Source organism: Phalangium opilio, unplaced genomic scaffold (assembly GCF_054372755.1).
Source record: "Phalangium opilio isolate 3A_F unplaced genomic scaffold, DU_Popi_V2 ptg000042l_1, whole genome shotgun sequence".
NCBI lineage: Eukaryota > Metazoa > Arthropoda > Arachnida > Opiliones > Phalangiidae > Phalangium > Phalangium opilio.
Genome location: NW_028324166.1, coordinates 216,076 through 235,122, shown reverse-complemented (window position 1 = coordinate 235,122; position 19,047 = coordinate 216,076). Strand labels below are relative to the sequence as shown.

Genomic DNA, 19,047 nt, shown 5'->3' with positions numbered 1-19,047 from the left:
ATCATTGGGAAAGTATAAGCAGACTGCTTTTAGATTAGTCGTCTGCTAAAGAGCTTAAGCCTCGGTTGTTCTTTTATCGAGTTTAGTTCCGCGTTTTCGTGGCGTGATTACGTTATGTCGTCAATTAAATTTGGTTTTAAGGCAGTTAGAAGTTTTTTACGCGTTAATAACCTGAAAAATTATAGGCAATTTCATTTCGACAAGTTATCGCATATCGGCACCGAACCCGACAGAAATTCAGATGAATTTAGGGTGAGTGATCATGTTCGAGTTTGACCATAGGATACTACTAAGCCAATCAAACTTTACCACGGTGGTATTGGACCAATAAGAAAATTCCCATAGATATAATGTACCAATAACAATGGATATTTTACATGGATTTAGGCCTAGTAGGCCAAAAAAATAAATAAAAATAACCTCTGTGTGAGATTGGACGCATAGATATATTAATTCAATATACATTTCCCCTTTTGATATATTGGTCAAATAAGCGTTTTCAAATAAAGACACTGGTCAAATAAAATTACCCCATAAAGATACTGGTCAAATAAAAATTACCTCATATAGATATACTGGTCAAATAAAAATTACCCCAGTTATAACCCAAAATGATCCAAAGGTTTCATTCAAAATCCGAAATAACAATAGCGTATTGGCAGCCCCTACTTTTACCTATATTAAGATCTATGTAGAAATAACACGGTGTGCTATTAAGGCGTACAATTATAATTTTGTGATAAATTAAAATTTGGATTTTAAGGAAAATTACTCTCGCATGAAAGTACTGGTGGACAATTTAAACGCTAACATATCCAAAATCAGCAAAGGTATATACACGCGTCATTTTAATCTTAATCACTCACGTGGTCAAAGCTCTTAATTGGGAAAATCTTAATTAAAAAATGGTGAATTAATTAGGAGATGAGAAGGCAGCCGAGAGACACGTGTCCAGGGGGAAGTTATTAGTCAGGGACAGAATTAACCAATTACTCGATGTCGGGTAAGCCACGCCTCTTATAAGTCCGTTTAAAGGGACACTATAACTCTTAAGACTTTTAAAGAGAGTTATAGTGTTCCTTTAAGAGCGCCAAAATACGATGAAGAAATTAATTTTAAAATGAAATCGGCGCTCGGCTTGACCCTTCATTGGTAGGTCACCATTTTTAGAATTATCGCAATTGGCAGCTTGGGATGTTTATGGTTACGACGAAGTGCCCTCTGCCGGCATAGTTTGCGGCATTGGAAGGGTCCAGGGGTAAGACCTTTAATGGGATACCATGGATAAAGAATGCGCCTGAGCTTGAAATTAGTTTTCACGACGCTATAGGATAGGCAACTCCCTAGGCTATCTCCGACGACAGCTTATTCTGCATATATACTCTGTTACAACATCGGTTGTCAGCACGCGCAAAGCTAGGTCTCTTGTGTCAGGTTGTCAGTACGTTCAAAGCCAGGGCTCTATGTAACGTAGCTTTGTGCGTGCTGACAAGAGACGAACGAAATACTCATTTTCAGGGTCAAAAATCCTTATAATGAGTATTGCGTTCGTCTCTTGTCAGCACGCGCAAAGCTACGTTGACACAAGAGACCTCGGTCTAGCTTTGAACGTACTGACAACCGAAGCTGGAACAGAGTATAAGCTGCTGTTAGAGTAATGGCAGTTGCCCAGCTTTGACTGTATTAAGGTATATGGACAAATAACATGGGGTGCCATTAGTCTGTAAGCTGCCGTCGGAGATAACCTAGGGAGTTGCTTATCCTATCCTGTTGCGTCGTGAAAACAAATTTCACGCTCAGGCGCATTCTAGCTTTATCCATGGACCCAATTTTGTTTATTTTGGGGTGGACTGGTCAATTTTTCAGGGTTGAATGCATGATTGTCGCAAATGACGCGACTGTCAAAGCCGGGACTTATTTTCCATTAACGGTCAAAAAACATTTGAGGGCTCAAGAGATTGCCCAAGAAAATAATCTACCCTGTATATATTTAGGTAAATAATAATTAAGTAGAAAGAACCAGGGATAGATTTAATTTTAGAAGTAGGAATGGAGAACGGAACGGTTATTATATTTTACTTCAGTTCCTCCGACTCATAGACCACCCAGTATAGATAGGGCCCCTCCCTTCAACACGTACGTAACGAAAAGTTTAAATCATATCTTATTGGCTCACTTGAACTACGTTTTGATGACGTTGCTGATGACGGGGACGGCCAGAAAAATAGTGACGTAATTCCTTTTTACCTCTGTCTCGCTATGACCCTCCCGCCTCCTCTTCTTTCATACCCCCCCCCTCCGTCCCGTGGAAGGGGGTCCGGGACTTTGACAGATTACTCTGTTCTCCATTCCTGCTTCTAAAATTAAATCTATCCCTGGTAGAATAGAGTAGAGTACCCAGGGACTCCTGGAAAATTCGTGGACTAATTTTAAACGTATTGGCGCGATCAATAGTCGATTCGGGCGGGGCCAACTTGCCGCGTCAAGCGGAAGTCTTTCCGGACACGAACCATTTTGGGCGTATATTCTACAACCAGGCGTCCATGTCTTGCAAGGGTATTCCGCAGATCGCGGTCGTCATGGGCAGTTGCACGGCGGGTGGCGCCTACGTTCCCGCCATGGCTGACGAGAGCGTCATCGTCAAGAAACAAGGGACCATCTTCCTGGGGGGACCCCCGCTCGTCAAAGCCGCCACTGGCGAGGAAGTTTCTTCCGAAGATCTTGGTGGTGCCGATCTTCATTGCAGGTTGGTGTACCCTTAATCACCAAGTTGACCAAAGTACAAGCGTTTTGAGCAACTGAATTTTTTTGAAAAATTTATACAAAACTCGCCGTTAAAGTCCACCATTTTACAAAATGGCGGACGGCGTGTTACGTTAAATATTAAGGAAATCGGTTAAAACGAACGTAGGTTATTCCACCAGGAAGTTTATTTTGTATTTCCGGTGTCCATTTTTCACGATGCAAACGGATTGAAATATTTTTTAGTTTCGTTAAGAAATGTTTCTCTGACCATTTCATTCTCCCCTTGAGTTAATATACCGCGATTCGCGAGTATCTAAAGGCCTCTTCAGACGATACAACTTTTCATCTCATTGACATGATGAGTCAAGTTGGGACACGTCAACGGAAGTTGGGACACGTCAACGGAAGTTGGACACGTGTTTCTTAACCAAATTAACAATTGACCAACAGTGTCCAATTTTTGCTGTCTCAACAATCTTTTTGACCCAAAAGTTGTATCGTCTGAAAAGGCCTTTGTTTGAATTTTGGTATCTAAAATTGTTAGGCAATCGGGTGTGACTGACCACATGGCGGAAGACGACCATCACGCCTTGCACTTGACCAGGAAAGTCGTCTCCAACTTAAACCGAACTAAGAATCCTCAAGTAAAATTGAACTCTTAAGACCTATTCAGACGATACAACTTCGTCTGAATGGGATGGGACTTTAAGTTCTGACGTCATCTTGATCGATTCTAGATAAGTCGCGAAACCCCGGAAGAACCCCTTTACCCTTTAGACGATATTTACGGAATTGTTGGCGACAATCTCAGAAAAAGTTTCGATGTCCACGAAGTAAAATAATATTTTAATTATAATTATAATTAATTGTAATTAGAAATGGGTAAAGGGTGAATTGTGGTGTTTAATATTGTTTCACGGAAAGGTTATAGCCAGGATAGTCGATGGAAGTCGCTTTGACGAGTTCAAAGCGCTCTACGGGGAGACCTTGGTCACTGGTAAGTAATTGTTGCTACAAAAAAACCTCGAAATCTAAGAGTTTTTTAGGCAAAAAATGTTGTCCGTGTAATAATGTAATAATGAACAGGGTTCGCGCGTTTGTACGGATACCCGATTGGTATCATCGCCAACAATGGCGTCTTGTTCTCGGAATCGGCCTTGAAGGGAACGCACTTTATCGAATTATGTTGCAAACGAAAAATACCTTTACTGTTCCTTCAAAATATTACCGGTAATTAGATCGTCATTATCGTAATTAGATCGTCGTAATTAGCGACGTTTGATGACGGATTGTCAAATTGTATTATTTTAACTTGGGGGGAATAGGTTTCATGGTTGGGAAAGATTTCGAAGCCGGTGGTATCGCCAAACACGGCGCCAAAATGGTCACCGCCGTTTCCTGCGCCAGGGTACCCAAATTCACTGTTATTATTGGTGGTTCCTATGGCGCCGGGAATTACGGAATGTGCGGAAGAGCTTACTCGTAAGTTCGTTCAATTTTATGACTTTGTTACTAAGTTCGCGGGGTCAACATCAACAGCTGGGACGATGAGATCTCTACATTAAGGGAAACCTTGCATGGCAGCAATTTTAAGAATAGGCCAAATATTTGAGGGATAAATTTGGGAATTTTAAGAATAGGCCAAATATTTGAGGGATAAAATTGGGATTTTTAAGAATAGGCCAAATATTTGAGGGATAAAATTGGGAATTTTAAAAATAGGCCAAAAAATTGTCAGGATAAATTTGGGAATTTTAGGAATAGACCAAAAAATTGTCAGGAACTCAGGATAAATTTGGGAAATTTATGAATAGGCCAAATATTTGGGAATTTCAGAAGAATAGGGCAATAATTTCTGGGAAATATTTGGGAATTTCAGAAGAATAGGCCAATAATTGTCAGGGGAAAAGTCACGAAGTGTAAAAATAGGCCAAAATGTCTGAAAATGAAAGCTTGTAAATAATTTGGAGGGCGTTTGATTTCAGTCCTCGATTTTTGTACATGTGGCCAAACGCCCGTATTTCGGTGATGGGAGGGGAACAGGCCGCCAGCGTTCTGGCTCAGATCACGCGTGATCAAAGGATTAAACAAGGAAAAAAAGTATATCTCCCCCTTCCCCCCCCCCTCTTCAATTAGTGTTAAGGTTTAAATTGTTTATCCACCACCACCGAACAGTGGACTTTGGAAGAGGAGAAAGAGTTGAAGGAACCCATCATCGAGCGGTTCGAGGCCGAGGGAAACCCTTACTTCTCGAGCGCCCGCTTATGGGACGACGGCGTCATTGACCCCAGAGAGACCAGGAAGATCTTGGGACTGAGTCTGAGCGCCGCCCTCAACGCCCCCATTCCCGACACACAATTCGGCGTCTTCAGAATGTGAACCACTTGTACCCGCGCGCTGACAATACATACAATCGCCAAATTAACAAAAATCAAATTAAAAATCAAAACCCAATTTAACTATTTTTCTACCAATTAATGTTGCAGTTCAAATGTACTTTATCGTTCATGTTGGTTAAATAAAAAGAAATAAAGGTTTATTTTCAATTACTTACGGTTTTTCCTTGACCCTTGCATGCCTTGACCATCAATGAATACTTCGCCATTTATGATGGGAAGGGTGGGGGGGGGGGTACGTAATCTGAGATAGGGAAATCAGTGGACACGATAACTGTGGAACGACTTAGGTCGGGTGGGACGCTAGAAAATGGGGGAGGAATACTCGGGGAAAAATGGCGGCCGGTCTACGTCAGACTGAGTGATTCGTGCCGGGTGGGACGCTAGAAATGGGGGAGGGATACACGGGGAAAATGGCGGCTGGTCTACGTCAGACGACTCTGTCTCGGGTCGGGTGGGGTGGGATTCTAGAAAATGGGGGAGGGATACTCGGGAAAATGGCGGGCGATCTACTTCAGACCGTCCGCCATTTTCCTACAAATCGTGAATCGAAATGAAGAGAGACGCAATTATTAAAAACTATTTAAACATTTAAGAATTTAACAATTAGCGACGTACGCTATACAATTATTGACAGACAGACAGACAAATAACTCGATTCCATTAGACTCCTTCTTTTGTTGATCCATCCTTAACACGACTGTATATTATTAAATTTATACACTTTTGATTGGCTGTTGATATTTTGAGCTATCCCCTCCTAATTTATATAACATTATTTCATTATTCAACTTTCGATATGACGTACGTAATCCCCGAGGGGTCGGACACACTCCGACCACACCCCCTTTCCGATTAAATCGAAACAAAAAGGAGATTTCCGTAGCGGAAAATCAAGCGTGTGACGTCACAGAGAGCCGACGTAACTCATTGTCCGTTTAAAGGGACACTATAACCGGCTAGCTATTGTTATTAGTAGTGTCCCTTTAAAAAAGCTTAGAAGCTCCAAAATCAATTGGAACGAGTAATATGAAAAAAAAAATTTATTTTAAAATTAAATCTTACGAACTTGATTTTTCACTTCAGAATCCCTTTAAAGTTGACTGATATCATTCTGTCCTCGCTGATATCATTTTGACTGATATATTTTGCTTAGTTGTAGATAAACGGTTCCTTAATATTGCTCTAGGTAGTTAACAGCCCACTCGATCACGCAAGTTGCAGCGGTTTGCGTGATCGAGTGGGCTGTGCTATTACAAACGGGGCTTTTAGTACAAAAAAGTGACGTCACGTGATACAATCTCACTGCTATAGAAAATAATTCACCAACAACGTCTAAATATATCTCTTCTTACATTATTAACACCACAATTAAATTTTCGTCTAAAAAACATTGAAATTCCGTAATAACAACGATAATACAGCGATGACACCACGTGTTATTTTCCAGCCCGGTTTAATACGGTCAAAGGCGGCTAGGTGCCATTACTAATATACATTAATATTTCGTCCATATTATAAAATAGAGCCCTAGCAAATATCACTTAACAATATTTAACACTTAACGGTTTATAATTACACCTCGTTAACTTTAATCTCCATTTAATTTCAGAATTAATACCGTCATTAATTATTCGAAATTAATTATTTTTAAAAATGACTAGAATTTAATTCAGGTTTTTCCCGTCGCGGTATTTTGTTTTCCGTCACGTTATTAATTTTTCCGTCGCGGTATTTATTTTTCCGTCGCGGTATTTATTGACAAGACGTCACAACTATATTTCAGGACGTCACTAGCGATTGAATATTATTAATAGCCTTTGAATGGCTTGGATTTCCGCAAAATTTTCGTACGAATTTCGTGGCAGTCCAAGGCGCTAAAAGACTACGAATATGATCTCAGCAGAGCTTGATTAAGAACTCTGGTCATTGCGCATGTCCGAGTATTTCGACGGGAATTTGAGCCTAGCTACGTTAAAATGAATGATGTAGGCCTATTTCTATATAACAATTAAATATAACGAACGCTATACACTAATTACAATTATTCTTATTATATCATCGTGGAGTTTGAACTGAATTGAATTTGGGTGATTCTTTGTTTACGTTTTCGCCCTCCTGACCTTTATTTCGTTTAGGCTTAGAATTACGATTGTCTAGAAAGTTTCCCATCATCCCCTTCATTTTAAAGGGGTACTAAAATGATTAACGCAATGACGTCAGAGAGGAGATAATTTCCGCCTCTCCGTTGAAGTTTCGTTAGTTTTAATTATTTGGAAACGCGTGACGAACTGACCAGTACCCCCGTTAATGTTGGAAGGCTTGAATTTTTTAGGATATGTTAATTTGTATGTAATAGGTTATCGAAGGTCGAAAGTACTTGTAAGCTCATTATTTATTTAAGATTAAAGAGGCTACCCCGAACTACTTCGTAGTATATAGAGAGCTATCTCAGGGGCCTTAGTGTGACGTCACCCACGCTATTTTCCCTTAGAACCAAAGCGGCGGTACCAAACATGGCCGCCAAAGCTAGTTAAGCCCGTCACGTTTTACATATAGTCACTGACGTCGCGACTGAGACAGCTCTATTACCAGTATGATATTTATGACGTACGCGATCTGTTAGTTTCCTCGACCAATCAGCGCTCTACTTTAAAATTACCTTATCTCTTTTACCTACCTCAATCTCGCCTAAACACTTTCCGTTAATTCTATTTGCCTCTGGACTTAAACACCCCCCTAAGCGTGACGTCACTACTCGTCTATCAAAGAGGGTATAAAGAGGGGGGCGGGGTTAAAGGTAGCAGCTATGGCAAGGCATTGTGGGAGTTGTCGCTAAAATTATTTGTTTTATTTAGCCGGGACTAATATGATCCGATTGGTTGACCCGTATGGCGCGACCAATAAGAGAAGGGGGAGGGTGTAGAGATACTTAGTTAGTCCATTAGTAGGCACGAGGATCGTCGTAGGTCCAGGAGCGACTTGGCTTTGTCGGTGACGAGAAACTCGACTTGGTCGCGGTCGTTGCCGTAGAAGGAATCGGCGATGAACTTGGCGGCGTCTTCGTGCCGTTTCCGGTGCATCTTGACGCCGTCCACTTCCAGGATGACGTGTCCCACTTTCAGACCCCCCGCTTCGAAGGCCGCCCCACTCGCCTACACATCCCCCACACCCCCCAACACATCAATAAACTTCCCTTAAAACAGTTTTATTACAATGGAGACGCGCCAATAATCAAGAAACCATGTTCAATGATAAGATATGTTCAATGATAAGTAGGCCTATGACCAAGTTAAGGAAATTTCTCAAGTTGTCCCTTTTGCAATTAAGCGAGTCCAAAAATTTTAAGTGACCATTGGCGCGTCTCTATTTTACAAAAGTTACAACGATTAAGCTTGCAGGGTGCGTTCCAGTACACAACACCAAAGGGGAGACGGACGGTACAACTAGGCCTAGGCGTGAGAGAGAGGGCGTGACCGTGTGTTGGAGTACGCGAATGATCTAGCGCGGGTAGTACACTTGACACACCACAACTATTACGGAATTACTACAAGAGACATCAAGACACGTGACCAAAATTAAACGGGGCAGGATTGTAATGCGGGGGGGGGGAATGGATGGTTAGACTTACGTGTATGCTTATGATGCGCGGTAAGGGTTGCGTCGTGTTGGCCCCGCCTTCGATGGCGATCCCCAATATGGCTCGAGATTTCTTAATGGTCACTCTGATATTGCTACCCTCCGGTACCGTCCGGTGACCCTACAATTTCGAAAATGACCACGGGGTTCCGAAAACTCGGGTGTTAGGACCTCGGTAGGTTGGTGGGTTCTACGCGAGGGGCCGGCTGTACCTTTGACTGTACTAAATTGATTAGGCCTAATCTTAAAAATCCCTACCCTTGACAATGCCAAAATTATTACGCGTCATCGGTGTACAGGGACTTTGACAGTGATTAGCCCCTCGGTTCTATGGGTCAAAAGGGGAATTCCCCTCCGTACACTTGACCATAACTGTCCATTAAATACTGCTTAAGGCTTTCATTAAGCCGCCCTTGTTGGCCTAACATCTGACCCCTTACACCCACAAATTACAAATAAAACAGGACTTGGGAATTGTAAAATGAGTACTTACCGGGTTTCTGAGGGAAGCGCTTCGAAGTTGTTGTTGTTGTTGTTGAGGCGGAGGAAGGGCGAGTTGTCGGTTGTCGGGTTGGGCCGAATGCGAACTGGTTGACATGTAGGTGGAAGGGTCCAGAGCGTTCCGACGCGTCCCGCCACCCCGAGGGGAGCCGATACCGTGAGGGTCCGGTAGCGAACGATGACGACGTACCTGACAATTGAAACAACCCAACCATGCAACTTCATCGTGACGCAATCGACTTCTCGTAATGTTATTTGCAAAAGCGTTTTGCTTTATTCAAATTGATTAGCGATGTCCGAATAAGCGTTAATAATAAATTAAAAGCGTACAACTGAGGCGAGATTTGCAATGACGCGAAACGGTGCACCTACGTCATAGTTGGTCCCGATTCTTTTGCGCAAGTACGGATTAAGAAGCATGTTAAGTATTCTTTTTCTTAATGGCACCGGACCACCAGAGATCTCTCTCTCTCTCTAACCTAACGTGTGCCTAACGTAACACTAGTTACTAAAACTAAACTAAACTAAACTAAAGAGGGCGCGAGCGAATGTCAGATACTCAGATTCCATATCAATTTAATAAGTACTTACCATGAGTGAAAACGCCATATCTTACCACCACCCCGGAGTGAATTTCTCACTCGATAAATATATATATATATATATGTATTATTTTTGACGACTCTAAAAATGGATGCGGACTCTAAAATTAAGCGACGCTTTCAATCCGTTTGCCAGAAAGGACGCGACGCGACAAGACACTCAATCGCCACGCGCGGTGCTTAAGGACGTGCCAAGAAATTAAGATTCGGGCCAATACTCAATAGAGAGGTTAAGAAGACGGGATTTGGACCGCGTTCAAAAATGTCTATGTTACTATACACAAGAGCGTGATGTCGATTATCAAGTACATTTTCATCTCAACCACCTCCGTTTATTTTTATCAAATTAGAAACATTCATTCCCTCTTTTTCGCTCGCTAATTGCCGATGTTTATCAGCGTGATGTTATTTACCAGGGTTCATACAGCTTTTGGAAAACAAATTTCCCTGAGATTTCCAGGTTTTTCCCCCATATACGTCCCTAAATTTTCCATAGTTACGAGCCTCCAAAGTTTGGTGTAATGCTATTCCTATTGAGGGGGGGGGGGTTTGCGTTTCGCTTAATTACTCGGCCCCTGTTTGACGGAACCCCAAGTTTTTAGTATGGTTGGATGGGGAACAAATAGGACTATAACATACTCAAAGGACATCCCCGTATCTCCAGTAGAAACAGAGTTACGAGCCTCCAAAGTTGGGTCTAATGCTATTCCTATGGAGGGGTTGTTTGTTTACGTTTTGCTTAATTACTCGGCCCCTGTTTGTCGTAGCCCTAAGTTTTCAGTATGGTTGGATGGGGAACAAATAGGACTATAACATACTCAAAGGACATCCCCGTATCTCTGGTAGAAACAGAGTTACGAGCCTCCAAAATTGGGTCAAACGCTTTTCCTATGGAGGGGGTTGTTTGTTTACAATTTGCTTAATATCTCGGCCCCTGTTTGTCGTAGCCCTAAGTTTTTAGTATGGTTAGAAGGGGCACAAATTGGACTATAACATACTCAAAGGACATCCCCGTATCTCTGGTAGAAACAGAGTTACGAGCCTCCAAAGTTGGGTCTAATGCTATTCCTATGGAGGGGGTTGTTTGTTTACAATTTGCTTAATATCTCGGCCCCTGTTTGTCGTAGCCCTAAGTTTTTAGTATGGTTAGAAGGGGCACAAGTTGGACTATAACATACTCAAAGGACATCCCCGTATCTCTGGTAGAAACAGAGTTACGAGCCTCCAAAGTTGGGTCTAATGCTATTCCTATGGAGGGGTTGTTTGTTTACGTTTTGCTTAATTACTCGGCCCCTGTTTGTCGTAGCCCTAAGTTTTAAGTATGGTTGGATGGGGAACAAATAGGACTATAACATACTCAAAGGACATCCCCGTATCTCCAGTAGAAACAGAGTTACGAGCCTCCAAAGTTGGGTCTAATGCTATTCCTATGGAGGGGTTGTTTGTTTACGTTTTGCTTAATTACTCGGCCCCTGTTTGTCGTAGCCCTAAGTTTTCAGTATGGTTGGATGGGGAACAAATAGGACTATAACATACTCAAAGGACATCCCCGTATCTCTGGTAGAAACAGAGTTACGAGCCTCCAAAATTGGGTCAAACGCTTTTCCTATGGAGGGGGTTGTTTGTTTACAATTTGCTTAATATCTCGGCCCCTGTTTGTCGTAGCCCTAAGTTTTTAGTATGGTTAGAAGGGGCACAAATTGGACTATAACATACTCAAAGGACATCCCCGTATCTCTGGTAGAAACAGAGTTACGAGCCTCCAAAGTTGGGTCTAATGCTATTCCTATGGAGGGGGTTGTTTGTTTACAATTTGCTTAATATCTCGGCCCCTGTTTGTCGTAGCCCTAAGTTTTTAGTATGGTTAGAAGGGGCACAAGTTGGACTATAACATACTCAAAGGACATCCCCGTATCTCTGGTAGAAACAGAGTTACGAGCCTCCAAAGTTGGGTCTAATGCTATTCCTATGGAGGGGTTGTTTGTTTACGTTTTGCTTAATTACTCGGCCCCTGTTTGTCGTAGCCCTAAGTTTTAAGTATGGTTGGATGGGGAACAAATAGGACTATAACATACTCAAAGGACATCCCCGTATCTCCAGTAGAAACAGAGTTACGAGCCTCCAAAGTTGGGTCTAATGCTATTCCTATGGAGGGGTTGTTTGTTTACGTTTTGCTTAATTACTCGGCCCCTGTTTGTCGTAGCCCTAAGTTTTCAGTATGGTTGGATGGGGAACAAATAGGACTATAACATACTCAAAGGACATCCCCGTATCTCTGGTAGAAACAGAGTTACGAGCCTCCAAAATTGGGTCAAACGCTTTTCCTATGGAGGGGGTTGTTTGTTTACAATTTGCTTAATATCTCGGCCCCTGTTTGTCGTAGCCCTAAGTTTTTAGTATGGTTAGAAGGGGCACAAATTGGACTATAACATACTCAAAGGACATCCCCGTATCTCTGGTAGAAACAGAGTTACGAGCCTCCAAAGTTGGGTCTAATGCTATTCCTATGGAGGGGGTTGTTTGTTTACAATTTGCTTAATATCTCGGCCCCTGTTTGTCGTAGCCCTAAGTTTTTAGTATGGTTAGAAGGGGCACAAGTTGGACTATAACATACTTAAAGGACATCCCCGTATCTCCAGTAGAAACAGAGTTACGAGCCTCCAAAGTTGGGTCTAATGCTATTCCTATGGAGGGGTTGTTTGTTTACGTTTTGCTTAATTACTCGGCCCCTGTTTGTCGTAGCCCAAAGTCTTTAGTATGGTTAGATGAGGGACAAATTGGACTATAACATACTTAAAGGACATCCCCGTATCTCTACTAGAACCAGAGTTACGAGCCTCCAAAATTGGGTCAAACGCTTTTCCTATGGAGGGGTTGTTCGTTTACGTTTTGCTTAATTACTCGGCCCCTGTTTGTCGTAGCCCAAAGTCTTTAGTATGGTTAGATGAGGGACAAATTGGACTATAACATACTTAAAGGACATCCCCGTATCTCTACTAGAACCAGAGTTACGAGCCTCCAAAATTGGGTCAAACGCTTTTCCTATGGAGGGGTTGTTCGTTTACGTTTTGCTTAATTACTCGGCCCCTGTTTGTCGTAGCCCAAAGTCTTTAGTATGGTTAGATGAGGGACAAATTGGACTATAACATACTTAAAGGACATCCCCGTATCTCCAGTAGAACCAGAGTTACGAGCCTCCAAAATTGGGTCAAACGCTTTTCCTATGGAGGGGGTTGTTTGTTTACAATTTGCTTAATATCTCGGCCCCTGTTTGTCGTAGCCCTAAGTTTTTAGTATGGTTAGAAGGGGCACAAGTTGGACTATAACATACTTAAAGGACATCCCCGTATCTCTACTAGAACCAGAGTTACGAGCCTCCAAAATTGGGTCAAACGCTTTTCCTATGGAGGGGGTTGTTTGTTTACAATTTGCTTAATATCTCGGCCCCTGTTTGTCGTAGCCCTAAGTTTTTAGTATGGTTAGAAGGGGCACAAGTTGGACTATAACATACTTAAAGGACATCCCCGTATCTCCAGTAGAAACAGAGTTACGAGCCTCCAAAATTGGGTCAAACGCTTTTCCTATGGAGGGGTTTGATTGTTTATGTTTTCCTTAATTACTCGACCCCTGTTTGATGCAAATTTTCCTGAATTTTCCCTGAGTTTTTGTCAACTATTTATTTCCCTGATTTTTCCAGGTTTTCCAGGTTTTCCAGGTTTGTATGAACCCTGTTTACGATAGAATGTTTTAAATTGCACTTGTACTTGTACCGCGTTAAATGACGTAACAACGATAAGTGTAAGGAGTGGGACTGGACACGTAGTCCTTAGACTTTAGCGAGACTAATTCCGCGAAATAAAAAAACTGTTGTTTAAGACCACGTCTCTCCTAAGTCACGTGGTGCCCGTGACGTATTTCAAATAATTTTTCACCCACCCGTCATTACCCCTCTTTACACTGACCCTTTAATCGTTATTCACTCTAACTTCCCTTGAAGTGGACGCTAAACAAGAAGAAGTGAATGAGCGACTTACTTGAGGATGTGTGGGCGAGGGTATCTGTAGCCAAGGCGCCTCGTCGTTCCTCCGCAGGTCGTTATTGTCCAAAGAAAGGGACTCCTCCTCCGTTAAAGAAGATTCGTTGCGGGTGGTGGGTGGTGGTGGTCCCATGACCGAGTCGGGGACGACGTTGGACACACCCGCCTCGTTACTCAAGATCAGCGAAGGCGGCATCAGCGAGGGAACCGCGATGGGAACCGGAAGTGGCGCCGGCATACACGGACTCTCCTCCTATACTCAGGGATTGTCAAGAACCGAAGAACCAAGAAACATTGACCACCAAAGACGCGACTTAAATAGGTTATTATCAATTTGAAAGGTTACCCTGGTGTGAACGCGCTCGTCGAAGGTGACCGTGGGAAGATCTTGTCTGGGGAGGGTCAGTTCGTCCAGGCCGTTGGAGTTGCAAGGACCGTACTCCTCCGATTGGGGCACTTGGCTCCCGATACTCCAACGACGCTCTTCGCTACTCGTACCCCAACTACCGCTACTTTGCTGCTGACCATTACCTGCCCGCGTGTACAAGTACAAAAGTACCGAGAGTCTATAACCTTGCCTCCTTTAGAGGACATTTGCAGAATACACTTTCGCGATTGGATAAAATACCCCCCAAGTTTTAAACTACGATTGAAATAATTCCCGGGGCTTTAGGCTTAGCACCTTACGCGAAAGTTCTTGTACAATTAGCTAGAAAGATGTCTAAAGTGGTCAGCTTACCGTAGTTTTGTCTCTTGTCATCGTGGTTGCCTCCCTCGCCTCCGCTGCTGTGCCGCCTCAACTGCGTCCGTCGTTTCTCGGCGGCGGACATGACGCGCGATCCCTGGACGCAACTCCTCAAGTCGAAGGAATGTCGGGGTCCCGTGTAGGAATTGCTGGAAGAGGCTCCGGCCACGTCCATCTTCCAATCGTTCCTGGACAGGGACAGTTTGCTTCCGGCGCCGACGCCGCTTTGGAAGCCCAGCGCCGATTGTCCGGGTCGGTTCCCCGGCATCCCCCCGTTGGCCAAATCCACGCCGCTGTCCTCGCTGGGCGTCGTGTTCAACTCGTTTTCGGCGCCCAGCATCAGGAAATCGCGATTGTCGTCTTGTTGACGCGTTTTGCGGCTCATCGAACGCGGAGATTTCTGCTGCCGGGTTCGGACCAAATTTTTCATATTGAAAATCTACGACGTTCGTGGCTTGTCCCTGACCACAATCTACCAATGTCCCCGACCACAATCTGCCAATGTCCCCGACCACAATCTGCCAATGTCCCTGACCACAATCTGCCAATATCCCGGACAACAATCTACCAATGTCCCCGACCACAATCTACCAATGTCCCCGACCACAATCTACCAATGTCCCTGACCACAATCTACCAATGTCCCTGACCAATTAAGGTGCTTCCCAGAGCTCAGAGCCCACATCCATCACACCTGGCCCATTCATTTTCTAAACCCAAGACCGACTAACCTAGCTTTTCCAGGTTCTCTACAAACTCCGCGCTGTTGTTAAAGATACGTTCCCAATGTGGCTAACGTGAAAACCGAGTCAGACTGAACCAAGGGCATCAAATGACGCGTGAAATTAAGTATTAGCGGACTTTGACGCGTCGAGAATCTTAACGGGTGTTTGGAATTCCCCCAAGACGCGAAATCAATAAAAAAAAGTGTAATAACTTACCGAAGGTGACAAAGTTTTGTCGGTCATTTCGTCCGAAACGTATTTAACGGCTTCCTTACTCTGCAGACACCCAAAGACAAAACGCGACAATATTTCCTCAAGGGGCGCTGATTGGTCAATTTGAAAGGTCAAGAAATGAATGGAGATGGGGGTCTTACCTTCATGGCTTGAACTTCTCTGCGATAAATAAGCTCGTCAAATTTGTCCAAGTCTTCCTGTCGAACCAAATTACGCACTTCCGTCATCAGCGTGTACTGGAAATACGCGCACAATTGAGGTCATGACGTCATTGATGATGGTGGAGACTCGAGGTCTGAATAGGACAAGTACCTTTGGCGGCGTTTCGAGTAGTTCCAGAAGAACGGCGACAAAGGCATCGATGGTCATTGATTTCGTTTCGTATTCGTTGTGGTAATAAGACAAGGTCAAGAGTTCGCCCCGGGTCAGTAACTGAGCCGCCTTGGCGTCCACCCTCCTCTCCGCCAATAAACTCTGTTCCGATTCCTGGGTGGCCTGCAATTGCGAGTCGGGCACCACCTGCTCGTCCCCGACCACCCCGGACAGACCACCGCCACCGCCACCACCCGCTCCCGACAGCAAACTGTTCTTGACGCGAGAACTGCCCCGGCGAGTCAACCTAAACGACGAGGGTCGAGTCGCGATTATCGCGGTGTGGGTGGAGAAGGGTCAGAGGTCATTAGTACCTGTTAGTATTGGTTTCGGAGGAGTAGTTAGTGAATTGCATGGCGGCGTTAGAGAGGGGTCCGTTGTTAGTGGGGGAGAGAGGGTTATTGGGCATCGATGGATCGTTGAAGGAAGGCGGGAGCTTAGAAAGACGCCGGATGGCCACGCGCATGTTCGGACTGTGTTGCAACAACTCGGCCGCTTCCCCGTGACAAATGTTCAGGAAATCAACGTCGTTAACCGATAGGATTTGGTCACCGACCTTCCCAGATAGAAAACCATTCCAATGACCAATAAGATCGCGAGCGTGACGTCACCCACGCCATTTACAAGGGACTATCCGACCCCCTTACCCACCCGCTACGCTAAGCTCAAGGAGGAAGAACGCCGTTTGTCCCATGGCCTGAACTACTTGTACCCTAAGAGGAACCCAGCTAGTACTGGATGGTGACACTTACTTGCAAACCGACTTTTTCCGCCACGGAATGTCTCTCGATGGCCGAAATGAATATTCCCAAGCCGTACTCCGAACCACCTTTAATGGTCAGACCAAAACATTCTCCTTGTCGAACTTCGAACGTCATCTGCAACCGAGTGGTGCAAGATGACCAATTAACTAATTACAGATCGCGACTTTGGAAATTAAATTTGGTCATCATGACCTTCAACTTAATGGCCAAGGTTATGATGATGATTGCACTGACTGGAATGGATTGGGAGTATTAAATGAGCATTCCTTACCACTCTGACTTCAGACTGGTCGCCTCTGGAATTGGCACTGGACAAAGTAGGTGGGGCGTCATTGGCCTTTTTGGATTTCTTCCTGGAGGAATGCCGATTAAAGAGGCTCCGATCGTCGTGGGCCGAACTGGGCGAATGAATCAATCCATCGTGAGTGGGACCAATGGGTGAAGCGCCGTTTGAACCGTAACACGCGCCCGCGTCACACGACAACTGACCTTTACCCACGTGTTCCTTGCAATACAATTAAAATCCCTTTCAAGGTTTTCAATAACCGCGAACATCGCCTTTTTCGGGGACCTCGGGTTTCTGATCTCGGTTTTCGGGACCTCGGGTTTCTGATCTCGGTTTTCGGGACCTCGGGTTTCTGATCTCGGTTTTCGGGACCTCGGGTTTCTGATCTCGGTTTTTGGGACCTCGGGTTTCTGATCTCGGTTTTCGGGACCTCGGGTTTCTGATCTCGGTTTTCGGGACCTCGGGTTTCTGATCTCGGTTTTTGGGACCTCGGGTTTCTGATCTCGGTTTTCGGGACCTCGGGTTTCTGATCTCGGTTTTCGGGACCTCGGGTTTCTGATCTCGGTTTTCGGGACCTCGGGTTTCTGATCTCGGTTTTCGGGACCTCGGGTTTCTGATCTCGGTTTTCGGGACCTCGGGTTTCTGATCTCGGTTTTCGGGACCTCGGGTTTCTGATCTCGGTTTTTGGGACCTCGGGTTTCTGATCTCGGTTTTTGGGACCTCGATTTGGGACCTAGGGTTTCTGATCTCAATTTTTGGGACCTGACACTGAGTTGGGTTTTGACACGATCTCTAGCTTTGGGACCTGACACTGAGTCGGGTTTTGACACTATCTCTAGCTACGGGACATCGGTTTGGGATCGGAAGAATTGCCCTACCTGATGGGAGTATTTGGCGTTGGGCGGCGACGTGGCCCGACCCGATCTCTCGACCCAGTAATGTCTCGAGACTTGAGCGTCATTGGCGGCGGCCGCCGAAGACTGCGTCATCGTCAGAGGTAAATGTTGAAAGGGACTCGGTGGTAACACCGTCAAATGAATCGTCTTGTTTTGGTTCAACACCTGAACACAAGAGAGGTCGTCGTTTTGGGGCCTGGCTTTGATTGACTGACCGATGTCAATCTGGAGTTTTTTAGGTCTTACCTCGAGGGCCTCGTCCAGGCTGACGTCGAGGAACGAGAGGTGATTAGCGGCCAGTATCTGGTCGCCCCTTCTAAGCCCAGCTTTGTCGGCGGCGCTACCCTTCTCCACTCGGTGGACGTAGATGCCCCCCAAACGGCTTTGCCCGCGACCCCCGGCCTTGATGGTGAAGCCCAGGTTGTCCTGGTCCTGGTGAGAGCGTCGGATCGAGAGTTTCCTGATGTGGAGGTTTTCCTCCTCGCCTTGTAGTTCCTCAATGTGGGCGTCCGAGTGTCTGACCAGGGAGTCCATCTGGCCCCCCTCATCGTAGCCGTACGCCCCGCCCCCACGACCCCCCTGATTTGACGAGTGGAGAGACAAGCCCGCGAAGGCTTTCGGCTTGAAAGAAGGCAACGGAGATGCTGACCTGCAACACCCCGCCCCCAACGAAATATTTTTACGTCAATTTACGAATGCCTTGAACTTCCAATCAAATTAAAACATTTCTTCTTCGCACGCCCCCCCCCAAAACCCCCGACTGTTCTTGCTAACTACTTCAAAGTAGCAAGTTGTACCCTTGTAGGCGTGTTATTTCCTTGTGGTCTAACCAAAATAAGATTCGTTAGCCCCCGTAAACAAAAGTGGTACAAGAAATTTTACAGTTTTTAAAATAATATATAATAATACAACATAATAAAGAATAAGGCTTTTTGATACATGAGAAAAATTGCATAATTTTAAAAATTCAACCAATATTTCACATTCAACTTTACACATTCAACGTTACACCTTCAAATTCGGTTAAATATATTGGTAAAATCAGGGATAGATTTAATTTTAGAAGTAGGAATGCAGAACAGAGTAAGTAAAGTGGGGGCGCGCGT

At 44.5% G+C, this 19,047-nt stretch overlaps 2 protein-coding genes across 5 annotated transcripts in view; one reads left to right on the top strand and one right to left on the bottom strand.

Moving 5' to 3' along the window:
* The first annotated feature begins 33 nt into the window (after positions 1 to 33).
* Positions 34 to 5,294, top strand: Mccc2 (methylcrotonyl-CoA carboxylase subunit 2). The gene is made up of 13 exons (XM_089836027.1): positions 34 to 252; positions 764 to 830; positions 922 to 1,003; positions 1,157 to 1,258; positions 1,867 to 1,994; positions 2,455 to 2,746; positions 3,290 to 3,389; positions 3,483 to 3,578; positions 3,670 to 3,742; positions 3,832 to 3,975; positions 4,071 to 4,227; positions 4,731 to 4,845; positions 4,921 to 5,294. The coding sequence occupies exons 1-13, from the start codon at positions 115 to 117 to the stop codon at positions 5,122 to 5,124; spliced, it is 1,698 nt and encodes a 565-aa protein (XP_089692153.1). The 5' UTR covers positions 34 to 114; the 3' UTR covers positions 5,125 to 5,294.
* A 416-nt stretch (positions 5,295 to 5,710) lies between these two features.
* Positions 5,711 to 19,047, bottom strand: part of dysc (whirlin protein dyschronic) — a 15,436-nt gene continuing 2,099 nt past the window's right edge. The window contains exons 3-17 of one of the 4 annotated variants that reach the window (XR_016365994.1): positions 18,188 to 18,590; positions 17,924 to 18,106; positions 17,031 to 17,264; positions 16,748 to 16,873; positions 16,310 to 16,551; positions 15,936 to 16,242; positions 15,764 to 15,859; positions 15,606 to 15,665; positions 14,659 to 15,067; positions 14,266 to 14,450; positions 13,918 to 14,172; positions 9,274 to 9,471; positions 8,773 to 8,901; positions 8,526 to 8,688; positions 8,185 to 8,296 (exon numbers count right to left, since the gene is read on the bottom strand). Coding sequence is in view for 3 of the 4 variants with exons in the window: in XM_089836016.1 (XP_089692142.1) it covers positions 8,078 to 8,296; positions 8,773 to 8,901; positions 9,274 to 9,471; positions 13,918 to 14,172; positions 14,266 to 14,450; positions 14,659 to 15,067; positions 15,606 to 15,665; positions 15,764 to 15,859; positions 15,936 to 16,242; positions 16,310 to 16,551; positions 16,748 to 16,873; positions 17,031 to 17,264; positions 17,924 to 18,106; positions 18,188 to 18,590 (3,046 nt within the window). In the remaining variant the exon portion in view is untranslated. The other 3 variants (XM_089836017.1, XM_089836016.1, XM_089836019.1) reach the window with 3 other exon arrangements.

Excerpts from the sequence above, each read along its gene's own strand:
- Mccc2 (XM_089836027.1), top strand. The coding sequence starts at position 115 with ATGTCGTCAATTAAATTTGGTTTTAAGGCAGTTAGAAGTTTTTTACGC. Across the intron at positions 253-763 it reads GAAATTCAGATGAATTTAGG|GAAAATTACTCTCGCATGAA; the intron begins GTGAGTGATCAT and ends TTGGATTTTAAG. Across the intron at positions 4,228-4,730 it reads ATGTGCGGAAGAGCTTACTC|TCCTCGATTTTTGTACATGT; the intron begins GTAAGTTCGTTC and ends GTTTGATTTCAG.